At 40.8% G+C, this 15,122-nt stretch overlaps 1 protein-coding gene across 1 annotated transcript in view; it reads left to right on the forward strand.

The window, feature by feature from the left end:
• Window positions 1-14,746, forward strand: part of LOC122132386 — a 15,760-nt gene extending 1,014 nt beyond the window's left edge. The window contains exons 2-8 of the mRNA XM_042707162.1: window positions 7,267-7,590; window positions 7,980-8,297; window positions 8,656-8,763; window positions 10,216-10,274; window positions 10,703-10,777; window positions 12,913-12,999; window positions 14,328-14,746. Coding sequence (XP_042563096.1) covers window positions 7,267-7,590; window positions 7,980-8,297; window positions 8,656-8,763; window positions 10,216-10,274; window positions 10,703-10,777; window positions 12,913-12,999; window positions 14,328-14,420 — 1,064 coding nt within the window. The 3' untranslated portion in view covers window positions 14,421-14,746. The remainder of the gene's footprint in view (window positions 1-7,266; window positions 7,591-7,979; window positions 8,298-8,655; window positions 8,764-10,215; window positions 10,275-10,702; window positions 10,778-12,912; window positions 13,000-14,327) is intronic.
• The last annotated feature ends 376 nt before the right edge of the window (window positions 14,747-15,122 follow it).

The raw sequence follows: 15,122 nt of genomic DNA on the forward strand, positions 1-15,122 counted from the left end.
AGAGAGGAAGGCAGAAAGGGAGAGAGAGAGAAGTTGAGACACAAGTTGAGGAAACAGATTCAAAATAGGAGATAGAGAGAGAGGGATGCAGAGAGAATTTCAAGATGGACAGATAGAGCTTCTTTTTGCAGTTTAACCAAATCAACCAAAGACTGTATGTGTGAGTGTATGTGTGTGTGGGTGTGCGTGTGTGTTTGTGTGTGTGTTTGTGCACATGTGTGTGTGTGTGTGTGTGCGTGTGTGTGTGTGTGTGCGTGTGTATGTGTGAGTGTGTGTGTGTGTGCTTGTGTGTGTGTGCGTGTGTATGTGTGAGTGTGTGTGTGTGTGCTTGTGTGTGTGTGTGTGTGTTTGTGTGTGTGCGTGTGCACATGTGTGTGCTTGTGTGTGTGTGCGTGTGTATGTGTGAGTGTGTGTGTGTGTGCTTGTGTGTGTGTGCGTGTGTATGTGTGAGTGTGTGTGTGTGCTTGTGTGTGTGTGCGCGTGTATGTGTGTGTTTGTGCATGTGTATGTGTGAGTGTGTGTGTGTGTGTGTGTGTGTGTGTGTGTGTGTGTGTGTGTGTGTGTGTGTGTGCTTGAGTGTGTATGTGTGTGTGTAGTTGTGTGTGTGTTTGTGCGGGTGCGGGTGTGTGTGTGTGTGTCTTTGCGTGATGTGAGATGTGTATTTCTGTATGTGTCTTCACACTGCATGTCTGCTGTATGCTAATCTAGACATTTGAACATTTGGGCTGTGAGAACGTGCCCTTTCTAACATCCATCTGAACCACAGAACACTGACTGTCAAGGTATCCCTCTTAAAAACAAACACACAGTGATAGGATGCTTTCATTAATATAGTTCAGACGCATAGGAGACATACTGATGACGAGCTAAAGTTGTGGCACTCCGTCCCAGATTTGTGCTAACCACTACACTAATACTGACAGTGCTCTATAACACAGAGTCACCACTACACTAATACTGACAGTGCTCTATAACACAGGGTCAGAGTAATTCAGAAGTCCAGAGTGAAGGCACGACATTTGAGAACCTGCCTTCAGCCCTACTTGAGGGAATGAGGGGTCATCATGGATAAAGGAAGTAAAGATCAGGTGGTTCATTATTTGTTCATCAGTTGACCATTATTGATGACAGTAAATCACCTCTGACATGACAGGTGATGGAAACAGCACAGAATTAAATACTATGAATTTGAGTGTGTTGGTTTCGTTCTAAAATCACCTTTCCATGATGAACACGATGCTGTGATATATAGTGATGCGTTTACAAAATCATGATGTCTGTCATCTCTCTTCATGAAACCACCCAGTTCCATTATAAACCAGCAGACTATAGGGGAAAAAAGAAAACTTAGAAAGAGTAAAATTCACTTGAGTCAGTGGAATATGTAGGAAAGGAAATCCAGTTCATCACCACACACACACACACACACACACACACACACACACACACACACACACACACACACACACACACACACACACACTCTCATCCTTCAGTTCATCACCACACACACACACACCCTCTCATCCAGATCATCACCACACACACACACACACCCTCTCATCCAGATCATCACCACACACACACCCTCTCATCCTTCATACACACACACACACCCTCTCATCCAGATCATCACCACGCACACACACCCTCTCATCCAGATCACCACACACACACACACACCCTCTCATCCAGATCATCACCACACACACACACACACACTCTCATCCTTCATACACACACACCCTCTCATCTAGATCATCACCACACACACCCCTCTCATCCAGATCATCACCACACATACAGGCTCTTACCCTTCACACACACACACACCCTCTCATCCTTCACACACACACACACACCCTCTCATCCTTCAGTTCATCACCACACACACACACCCTCTCATCCAGATCACCACACACACACACACACCCTCTCATCCTTCATACACACACACCCTCTCATCCTTCATACACACACACCCTCTCATCCTTCACACACACACACCTCTCATCCAGATCATCACAACACACACACACCCTCTCATCCAGATCATCACCAACACACACCCTCTCATCCTTCATACACACACACACACCCTCTCATCCAGATCATCACCATACACACACACACCCTTCATCCAGATCATCACCACACACACACACACCCTCTCATCCTTCATACACACACACCCTCTCATCCAGATCATCCTTCACACACACACCCTCTCATCCAGATCACCACCACACACACCCTCTCATCCAGATCATCACCACACACACACCCTCTCATCCAGATCATCACCACACATACAGGCTCATACCCTTCATTGGGGTTGGGTACCGAGAACCGGTTCCAATACAACCGGTACCTACCCGGACCGAAATGCAACCCAGATTTCGGTGCTTCATTTCGGTGCCTTAGCCAATTGAAAACGGTTGCTAGGCAGATTCCGAGGGGCACATGTAAAACTGCCCCAGCTCCCAATGTAAACTTTGTCCTGTGTCGCTCACGCTCATTGGTGTTTTCATAGCAACAGTCTTATGACAGTGAAGAGCATGCAGCATTTCACAGAGCAAGCACAAACAGAACTAGCCATCAACCTTTTAACAGAGAAAATACCGAAAGGTAAACGGTCAAAAGTGTGGCTGTATTTCGCACAAAAATATTCAAACGCTCGACGTGCAGCAAATGCAACAAAACAATTGCGTGAAAAGAGGGGAGAGAAGGCAAGAGTCAACGGCAGATCAGCAACCGAAGACTGAAAAATATGATGACTTAGCCTACGGTAGTCTCTTAAAGGGGCAGTACACATTTTCTCGTACTCAGTGTGTTCAAGTAACAAGATTAACTATAAACAAGATAGAAAAGATAGGTATAAACCAATCATAAAATGGTGAAATTTCATGAAATAAATGCAAACAAAATAATACATTTTTGACTCCAAAGGCAAATATGCTCATATTTTAGCAAAATAAGTTTGAAGCTGTTTTTTGTATTTATTTATATTTATTTAAGTATACTATAAACTGTTGTTTACAGTTAATATAATGTTCATAGTTTGAAGTTAAAAAGTTTGAAGCTGTAGTTTGAAGCCAAGTGTTTTGTATGTATTTATATTTATAATATACTTTAAACAGTTAATATATTGTTCAATTTGAAGAAAAAAAATTGCCTTGGCAATAAAAAAAGCCTTTCTTTAATGTCGTCAATTGTCGCTTTGTGCTTAAAAAAAAAAAAGTATCGGTTCAGGCACTGGTATCGTTTAAAAAGTATCGGTTTAGCACCGGTATCGAAGAGGGTTTTCTCCTGTGCAGGTCATGCGATTAGTCAGGAAATGTGTCGCATTTTGCCGGAGAAGGCAAATATGCTGATATTTCTACAAAAGAATTGCTGAAGTATTGAAGCTGTAGTGTGTGTACAGAGTGTGTGTGTGTGTTTTGTATTTATTTGTATTTATTTAAGTATAGTCTAAACTTTTGTTAACAGTTCATATATTATTTAAGTATTAAGTTAAAAAGTGTTTCGTATTTATTTATATATATAATTTACTTTAAACAGTTCATATATTTGGCAATAAAAAAAGCCTTTCTTAAATGTCGTCAATCGTCACTTTTTTATTATTTTTTTATAAAAGTATCGGTTCCGGCACCGTTTAGGCACCGATATCGTTTTAAAAGTATCGGTTATGTACCGGTATCGGATAAAAACCAAACGATACCCATCCCTACCCTTCATACACACACACCCTCTCATCCTTCATACACACACACCCTCTCATCCTTCACCACACACACACCCTCTCATCCAGATCATCACAACACACACACACCCTCTCATTCAGATCATCACCACACACACCCTCTCATCCTTCATACACACACACCCTCTCATCCTTCACCACACACACACCCTCTCATCCAGATCATCACAACACACACACACCCTCTCATCCAGATCATCACCACACACTCATCCTTCACACACACACCCTCTCATTCAGATCATCACCACACACACCCTCTCATCCTTCACACACACACCCTCTCATCCTTCACCACACACACACCCTCTCATCCAGATCATCACAACACACACACACTCTCATCCAGTTCATCACCACACACACCCTCTCATCCTTCATACACACACACCCTCTCATCCAGATCACCCCCCACCCCCCACCCCAACAATGTGTTGGATTTAACGGTCGAATTAGATACTTTGGCTATTGTATTGGGAAAGTAAACAGGTCAAAGTTTACTCCGTAACATCCACCTTCGGTGCACTGCCCTGCTATTGTTTCTAACATTACATGTGACAGGGCAACAGCCGAGTGATTCTTTTCCAAATTGAAACTGATTAAGACCTACCTGAGCAGCATGGGGCAGGAGAGGCTGAATGGGCTGGCTATCCTGTCCATTGAAAGAGCAAATCATGCATTACCACTTTTATGTTTGACCGTACTGTGCTCAGTCAGCTAGGTCTTGACGTTCAGATTCTGCGCCAAAACGAGCTATATTGTATCTTCTCGTCACATGATCAAATAGAGACTTGACATTGGCGAACAAGATACATATTACCCAGCAATCATCATTGCATATCTGTATATGACAAAAATAACAAATTAAATAACAGATTATTCATTTAATTGAATCAGCTTTTTAATAGTTTCTATAGTGTATGCACGATAAGCATATAATTGTGTTATAGATTGCTACTGACGATTTCCCCCTAAAAATTATGAAAACCATGACAGAGACAAGTTTGCCATTTTGAGGGAATATATAGCATAAGGGATCTCAGCTAGTCCAAATATCCAAACTGCAGCCATGTCATGTCTCACCGCCTGTCTTGGGGAGATAAAGGCATGGATGAGCAACAACTTTCTCCAGCTAAACAGTAGCAAAACCGAAGCCCTTCTTGTTGGCACTCCACACCAGGTTCAGTCATCCTCCTTAACTCATCTCACCTTCGACAGCCAGGTCATCCCCCTCTCCTCCACAGTCACTAATCTCGGAGTTAGGTTTGACCCACACCTGACCTTTAATGACCATATAAAACACCTGTGCAAAACCTCCTTTTATCATCTAAGAAACATCTCCAAACTCCGCCCCACTTTAACCCTATCAGATGCAGAGAAGCTTGTCCACGTCTTTATCTCCTCAAGACTGGACTATTGTAATTCGCTTTTCTATGGGATCACTGGCAAGAACATCCAGAAGCTGCAAAACATCCAAAACAGCGCTGCCAGGATCCTGATGAGGGTCCGGAAATATGAGCACATAACACCAATATTACACTCACTACACTGGCTCCCTGTCTCTTTCCGGATTGACTACAACGTCCTTATACTCACCCATACATGCATAAATGGGCATGCACCTCCCTACCTGCAAGAATTAATTACTCCCCAAACCTCCACCTACACCCTCAGGTCTTCAAACAGCTCGCTCCTCCGCGTCCCCAAAACCAAGCTCCGCACCATAGGCGACCGGGCCTTTTGCTCGGCAGCGCCACGCTTATGGAACAGCCTCCCTGACCACCTAAGGACAACGCAGACGCTGGACTCCTTTAAAGCTGGACTAAAAACATTTTTATTCAGGAAGGCATTTCTGGCCTTGTGTTAAATCGTATGTTAAAATGTTAAAAGGTTTTCTATTATGCTTATGTTAATTCATTTTTATTTTATTGTATTATTATAGTTAGTTTTTAATATGTTGGCACTCTGAGATTCTTAGAAAATGAACAAAATACACCTTTTTCAACCACAAAGAAGAGATACATAACAGCGACTTCACACAGAGGCTCTGGCTTAGGGGCCCCCTGAGCTCATGGGCCCCTGGGCCTGGGCCCGGTAGGCCCGTTCGTTAATCCATCCCTGTCTCTCATCCTTCACCACACACACACCCTCTCATCCAGATCATCACCACACACACACACACCCTCTCATCAGTTCATCACCACACACACACACACACACACACACACACACACACACACACACCCTCTCATCCTTCGCCACACACACACCCTCTCATCCGTCTTTGTACAGATGAAAGTAAACACTGACCATGACTTGCTTTTACGCTCTGGATATTTTATTATGATTTAATGTTACATGTGTAAGTCTACTTCTGAGAGGAACCCTCTGGAAATCTGCTAAGGTCCCCACTCTTTGCTGTTTGTTTTGGGTGCCTGTGGGTTTGCATGGTCTTGTGTGGCGTGTGCACTATGTACATGATGGTTAAGTGTGTGTGTGTTTGTGTGCACCATGTACATGATGGTTATGTGTGTGTGTGTGTGTGTGTGTGTGTGTGTGTGCACTATGGACATGATGGTTATGTGTGTGTGTGTGTGTGTGTGCACATTGGACATGATGGTTATGTGTGTGTGTGTGTGTGTGTGTGTGTGTGTGTGTGTGTGTGTGTGTGTGTGTGTGTGTGTGTGTGTGTGTGTGTGTGTGTGTGTGCACTGGTGGTTGAGAGTTCTATAAAGTTTCATCTGAGTGGTCAGGGTGATAATAGACACATTTACTGCATGTGTAAATAACTGTGATCAGTGTGTTCAGTGTATATCAGTGTGTCCAGTGTGTTCAGTGTGTTCAGTGTGTTCAGTGTGATCAGTGGGTTTCAGTGTGTGTGTGTGTGTGTGTGTGTGTGTGTGTGTGTGTGTGTGTGCAGTGTGTTCAGTGTGTGCAGTGTGATCAGTGGGTTTCAGTGTGTGTGTGTGTGTGTGTGTGGTGTGTGTTCAGTGTGTGTGTGTGTGTGTGTGTGTGTGTTCAGTGTGATCAGTGTGTTCAGTGTGTTCAGTGTGTGTGTGTTCAGTGTGTTCAGTGTATATCAGTGTGTCCAGTGTGTCCAGTGTGTTCAGTGTGTGCAGTGTGTTCAGTGTGATCAATGTGTTCAGTGTGTTCAGTGGGTTTCAGTGTGTGTGTGTGTGTGTGTGTGTGTGTGTGTGTGTGTGTGTGTGTGTGTGTGCGTGCACTAGGTACATGATGGTTATGTGTGTGTGTTTCAGTGTTCAGAGTGTTCAGTGTGATCAGTGTGTTCAGTGTATATCAGTGTGTTCAGTGTGATCAGTTTCAGTGATCAGTGTGTTCAGTGTATATCAGTGTGTTCAGTGTGTTCATTGTGATCAGTGTGTGTGTGTGTGTGTGTGTGTGTGTGTGCACTAGGTACATGATGGTTATGTGTGTGTGTTCAGTGTGATCAGTGTGTTCAGTGTGATCAGTGAGGCTTTGTCCTGTTCTCTGCTGTGTTTCAGGTGTGTGTGTCTGGGGTGATGAGTCAGATGAGAGAGTTAGTGCTGTGGTTGGAGGAACAGTGGTGCTGTCGTCTGGATATCAGAGGGAAGATGTCAAATCTGCTGAATGGAACTTTAATAAGTTAATAATAGCCGAATATGCAGAACCTAACATTAAGGTTGATTTTATTGAACAATTCAAAGGAAGATTAGAAATGAACCCTTACAATTTCAGTTTAACTGTCAGCAAACTGACAAAAAAAGATTCAGGACGGTTCTTATTTACTGGCACAGGAACAACTGGTACGCAGTTGAAGGCGAAAACATTTCTACTACAAGTCTATGGTAAGCTAATCATCTCTCTCTATCTCTCTCTCTCTCTCTCTCTCTCTCTCTCTCTCTCTCTCTCTCTCTGTCTGTCTGTCTGTCTGTCTGTCTTTCTCTGTTGTGTACATGAATACTCTGTACTTTTAGGACCATACAAACAACACATTAAGAGCCATTCTAAGGACACATACACACACACACACACACACACACACACACACACACACACTCTTTCTCTCTCTCACACACACACACACACACACACACGACACTGTACCCTCCACTAGCATTAATCATAATATGTTCAATCTGATGATTCTAAGAGCCACTCATTCCAATCACTGAATTTGCGTATATGTGTCACTTGCCTAATACTGTTTACTAAAGGATGGCTCTTGCTTAATTAGATTCCACTCTGACGATGAATGTGGTAAAGAATGTGACCCTGCTCCAGCCGAATAACACGTGCATGGTCAGTTTGCTCTGCAATGCCAGCGGTGGACCTGATGTGAGTTTCTCATGGAGTGGGTATCGCACGGGTAGTGAGGCCAATCTGCGCTTCCCTCTATCACCAGCAGATGGCAGGGTCATACTTACATGCACTGCAGTTCGCGACCAAACCACTAAAGAAACAAAAGTGACCCTCAAGTGCGACAACAAGACTTTAAATGACTCTGGGGAATCCGATGTTGTCAATCCGACTCCTCCCACCCGTGAGCTTTTAGGTATGCCTTTTAATAGTAATACTAATAAGTAGTAGTAATAACAAGCTCTAAATGAACACCTGGTGCGTTGTATGTGGATGGAGAGAGTTGCTGTTTCAGCGACGTCATCATCTATAGTTCCATGGGTCTTATAGTACATAGTATTTGGACAAGAGTCTGTCAAATTATTAAACTGTAACTATATTTGTGACAGAGAATAACTGTATTCATCAATACTGCTGTTGTCAATGTCAGAATGACTATGTATGCCTAATGTCACAATTCATGTGCAGGCTATATATGCTGATTGTTGACATTAACGACTGTAATATGTAACAAGTCATCTGTGCTCATCAAATACGTTGTGTTTATATTTCAGAGAAGTTGTGGTACCCTGTATTTTGTGGTGATTCCTGCAGCATGGTGGTGGTTGGTCCTCATCATTCTCAGCACAGTAGTTGGTGTGTGCTGCCACAGGAGACACAAGGTGGGCAAGTAACACGTGCATACAAACCCTATCGAGAACAGATACACCTTATTTACCGAACTCGCATGAAATACATCACATCAACCACATTCACAAGAGCGTCACCCTTTAAAGTTAGAGTGCGTGATTGTAATCCCAATACACGTTTTGTCAAATTTAGCTAACTTCTGAATCATACAAACAGAAACAGAGGCTTGAACCAAGCCATACCCAATTCCAGCGAATCAAGATGTTGACCCCCCCGTTGGGCACGTAAGGGAGGGTGTGATTTGATTGGCTGTTTGAGCTCAAACATTAACATTTTCACCAGAATCTCTGCCTGCCATCTTTTGTTGTTAATATATGAAAATTGACAAAATCTCCTCTAGAATCTATCACCTGTTATGAGCCATGTTGGTTTATACCATAGGTTTTTGGCCAATGATTCGTCCTTTGAAACATTTGCATCACAGCACTACCCCTGCTACTTATGCATACTTATGCATGCTATATAAGCCATAGCCATGACTACATGTGTGTTTGTTACTGTTAGCATTTGTGCTATATAAGCCATGACTACGTGTGTTTGTTACTGTTAGCATGTGTGCTATATAAGCCATGACTACGTGTGTTTGTTACTGTTAGCATGTGTGCTATATAAGCCATGACTACATGTGTGTTGTTACTGTTAGCATTTGTGCTATATAAGCCATGACTACATGTGTGTTTGTTACTGTTAGCATGTGTGCTATATAAGCCATGACTACATGTGTGTTTGTTACTGTTAGCATTTGTGCTATATAAGCCATGACTACATGTGTTGTTACTGTTAGCATTTGTGCTATATAAGCCATGACTACGTGTGTTTGTTACTGTTAGCATGTGTGCTATATAAGCCATGACTACGTGTGTTTGTTTACTGTTAGCATGTGTGCTATATAAGCCATGACTACATGTGTGTTTGTTACTGTTAGCATTTGTGCTATATAAGCCATGACTACATGTGTGTTTGTTACTGTTAGCATGTGTGCTATATAAGCCATGACTACATGTGTGTTTGTTACTGTTAGCATTTGTGCTATATAAGCCATGACTACATGTGTTTGTTACTGTTAGCATTTGGTGCTATATAAGCCATGACTACATGTGTGTTTGTTTACTGTTAGCATTTGTGCTATATAAGCCATGACTACATGTGTTTGTTACTGTTAGCATTTGTGCTATATAAGCCATGACTACATGTGTTTGTTACTGTTAGCATTTGTGCTATATAAGCCATGACTACATGTGTGTTTGTTACTGTTGGCATGTGTGCTATATACTGTAAGCCATGACTACGTGTGTGTTTGTGTGCTATATAAGCCATGACTACATGTGTGTTTGTTACTCTTAGCATTTGTGCTATATTGGCCATGACTACATGTGTGTTTGCTACTGTTAACCTATTTTTTTCTCTCTCTTTACTTTTCAAAGCCACCGAGCAGGACACTGTGTATGCTGATGTTAACCCAGACCAGAAACAAACACCTCGGGTGAATACATACATGTCGCTAATCTGTGATTGTTTTTATGTGTCACTGTTTTAAAGCTGCATTATCTAAGATCAGCTAATTAGGATGCTGATAAAGGATTGCAGACCTCTCCAACCCCCCCCCCCCCATCTTTAACTTTAAGTTTCTCTGGTCCTCTGACTGTCTAAAAGCAGCGGCTTGGCTAGTCAAGTCGGCAAAATAATATAAATGCCGCCTAGTAAGCTGCGTCATGAGCTTTGCTCATATAGAAGCCCCACACAAACCAAGAGGAATGCATCCATGCTACAGCTTACATACAATACAAAAAGGATTTGACTTTCATTCCTAGATATTCACATAAATATGTGTTGTGTTGCTGGTAAATCATGGTATCATGCCATTATCTAACACATTGCTCATTCATATGTAATATTTTATGTCTTCACCAGAGATCCCTCAGTGGGCCCAATGAGATGTCCATCTATGAGACTGTGAATGAAGGAGCAATTGGGATTCAGAGCAATGTAGGCATTTCAGTTTTGTAAATAAGTGTTCCATGATTGACATATACCCCTTTAAGGAAAGTTATGATGTGATATTTCCCGTGTTTTGGTTATAATCTTTCAACTTTGATGTGTGGTAGAGTGCTGGGGAAGGGAGAAGGGAATCATCATTTCTCTTTTTTACGTTCCCTTAACCCCTAGACAGAGAGGGGACGTAACACTTTTATGGGTGTGCATGTTGAAGGGGAGCTTGTTTAAAGCTAGACTGGGTTAGCATGGTGAAGGGGAGCTTGTTTAAAGCTAGACTGGGTTAGCATGGTGAAGGGGAGCTTGTTTAAAGCTAGACTGGGTTAGCATTTGATTTGATTTGATTTATTTATTTAGGCCTCGGAAAACACATTGAGGAATAAGACCCTCATTTACAATGGTGCCGAGGGTACAATGAAGAGTTAATACATTGAAAAATAAAATTAAAAAATAAATTAAAAAAAGTAAATAAATATGCATATAAAATAGTACAGGAGTACAAGGGAACGATCATAAATAACAATTTTGAATATTCAGTAAAATACTATGGTTGAGTCAACAGTTACAATCATTGCACGAGAAGTCAGTTGTACATGTGATAAGATTTGAGAATTCCCTCAGTGAAATAAATGAGCACAACCGTAAAGATTTTTGGACCTCATTCCAAATGTATGATGCCTTATAACAGAAGGCTGTCTTCCCCAATTTGGTGTTAACATGTGGCAGATATAATGAAAGCCAGCTTTGGGAGCGGGTATTGAGGGTATTACAGTTCCAGCTGATGAGAGAGGAGAGATATAGTGGCATTAGCCCAATGATCGTTTTGGTGAAGGGGAGCTTGTTTAAAGCTAGACTGGGTGTCCTCACTCTGGCATTGGCCTCATGCAGATGTATTTCATCAGAGGTTATATTGATTAAGTTGCATACACACACACACACACACACACACACACACACACACACACACACACACACACACACACATTTATCTAACCTGAGGTTATGTGGATTAAGTTGTGGGAAAGTGTGTAGGAAGTGAGATTAGGTACAGAATTGTATGTCTTATCGTTCAGATGTATTAAATTAAATTATGTAGGCCTATCTTATTTAAGACATATGGCGTTGCATACTGTTTCTCATACAGCTGACTGTTAGTCCAGTGTGTGTGTGTGTGTGTGTGTGTGTGCACTATGTATGTGTGTGTGTGTGTGTGTGTGTGTGTGTGCGTACATATGATACATAAATATCACCACAAAACGTACAAAATGATTTTGAAATGTGTGTATGTGAAGCTATATATAGCCTAATATATATATATATATAGGCAGCTATTCCAAATTAACGTAGTGCTTGCAAAGGGACAGTTATTCAAAAATAGCAAAATATTTCTTTATTTCAATTTACCACAGTGTACCACAGTTTAGGATACATGCTGAACCTGGTTTGCTGTGATATCAAACATCACACACACGCACACACACACACACACACAGACACACACACACACAGCCCACCATCACTACCAATCATCATGAATTATGAATCATTATACCCCACAGCTTCTCTCCTTAATTGTTTGTGACAGTAAAAAAATTGTAATTTCCGTTCCTCTCATTTCAAGTGCTATTTGGCAAGGTGCTAATGATACCAAGGAAATGGTTTCATGGGAGCCTACATACATACATACATACATACAAACATACATACATACATACATACATACATACATACATACATACATACATACATACATACATACATACATACACACATACATACATACATACATACACACACACATACATACATACATACATACATACATACATACATACATACATACATACATACATACATACACACACATACATACATACATACATACATACATACATACATACATACATATACGTACATACATACATACATACATACATACATACATACAGTTTTATTCTTCAGATAAAAGCAGTTTCTGAATATAAAATGCATTTATGGTTGCATATACAGTAATTATCGTGCCATCTTTTTTCATTCATTATGAGTAATGGTCACAGTTGTGGTGGAAAAAACAAACAAACAAACAAAAACACACCTAATTCTCTGTTTTGCCCTGTTCCTTTGTGTAGCCACAGACATTGTATGACAAGATAAACTTCACACGGCAAGGAGGAAAGAAAGACATTTGCACCAGAGCAATTGGGAATCAGAGCAATGTACGCATTTCACTTCATAAAGAAGTGTTTTTGTATTTTTATGTTTTTTTTTACTGTTTCTGAAGATCTCCTAAAGATAATTCCATGATTGGCATATACCCCTTTAAGGAAAGTTATGATGTGATATTTCCCGTGTTTTCGTTATAATCTTTCAACTTTGATGTGTGGTAGAGTGCTGGGGAAGGGAGAAGGGATTCACCATTTCTCTTTTTTACGTTCCCTTACCCCTAGACAGAGGGGACGTAACACTTTTATGGGGTGTGCGTGGTGAAAGGGAGCTTGTTTAAAGCGATACTGGGTGTGCATGTTGAAGGGGAGCTTGATTAAAGATAGACTGGGTGTGCATGTTGAAGGGGAGCTTGTTTAAAGCTAGACTGGGTTAGCAGGTTGAAGGGGAGCTTGTTTAAAGCTAGACTGGGTGTGCATGTTGAAGGGGAGCTAGACTGGGTGTCCTCAGTATGGCATTGGCCCTATGACGAGGAGCTTATAAGAATAGTTTAAGAGTAACCCTGAAAGTCATCAAACTGCACCTGCAGTGGTTGTCATGGCAAAGTGGAGGCAGTTTCATTTGAAATGTGGCGCCACTAGGCTGCTGATGAAGCATGGCATTTGCCTTTATTTCATCAGAGGTTATGTTGATTAAGTCGCACACACACACACACACACACACACATTTATCTAATCTGAGGTTATGTGGATTAAGTTGTGGGAAAGTGTGTAGGAAGTGAGATTAGGTACAGAATATTATGTCTTATCTTTCAGATGTATTAAATTAAATTATGTAGGCCTACCTTATTTAAGACATGGCTTTGCATACCGCTTCTAATACAGCTGACTGTCAGTCCAGTGTGTGTGTGTGTGTGTGCACGTGTGTGTGTGCATATGATACATTAATATCAGCACAAAACTTACAAAATTATTTTGAAATATGTGTATGTGAAGCCTGTGTGTATGTGTGTTTATATATATATATATATATATATATATATATATATATATATAGGCTGCTATGTCAAATGTACGTAATGCTTGGTACACAAAGTGCAAAGGAGACAGTTGTACAAAAATAGCAAAATATTTCTTTATCTCATGGGAGCCTACATACATACATACACACACATACATACATACATACATATATACATACATACAGTTTCATTCTTCAGATAAAAGCAGTTACTGAATATAAAATGCATTGATGGTTGCATATACAGTAATTATCGTGCCATCTTTTTTCATTGTGAGTAATGGTCAGAGTTGTGGTGGAAAAAACAAACAAACAACAAAAACACACCTAATTCTCTGTTTTACCCTGTTCCTTTGTGTAGCCACAGACATTGTATGACAAGATAAACTTCACACGGCAAGGAGGAAAGAGCGACGTTTGCCCCACGCTGTCTTCTCCATATCAAGAGGTGTAACTGGATGAAAGGTTGATCACATGCGTCTGTACTCTTTCTTTGTAATAAGCCTTTTATGAATATGCTCTCAACTGAACCTGTGAATTTGGCATTTTTTTATGTGAACTGTAAAATTGAAAGTGCATGTATATATTAGCAATATAAAAAGAGGTACAGACTGATTGCATGTTGATGTTGCACATGTTTTTCTTTGTAGGGGGTGGATCAGTGTATTGTCTATTGTATTGCTAGCATGTTTAGATTTTTTGTAAATGAATACATATAATACTGTATACATGTGTCCTTTAAACTATGTGTGTTTTCTTAAAACTAAAACATATAATACACGTGTCGTTTGAACTGTGTGTTTTTTTTTACTAATACATATAATAAACATGTGTCCTTTGAACTATGTGTGTGTTTTTTCTTTTTAAACCAATTCATATAATATACATGTGTCCTTTGAAGTTGATTGTTTATTGTTTATTTGGATCCCCATCAGTGTCCACAAAGTGGTTGCTAGTCTCCATGGGGTCCATTTACATTTAGTCATTTAGCAGATGCTTTTATCCAAAGCAACGTACAAGGGAGAGAACAATCAAGCTACGCGCAATAGAGACCTAGTGTAGAAAAAGAATACTATTTTACGTAAGAAAAAGGAAAAAAAGTGCAGGAATGTAAGGGAGGTGCTATCTGAAGAAAAAACCCAACTCTTCAGAGAGC

Source organism: Clupea harengus, unplaced genomic scaffold (assembly GCF_900700415.2).
Source record: "Clupea harengus unplaced genomic scaffold, Ch_v2.0.2, whole genome shotgun sequence".
In the NCBI taxonomy this organism is placed as follows: Eukaryota; Metazoa; Chordata; class Actinopteri; order Clupeiformes; family Clupeidae; genus Clupea; species Clupea harengus.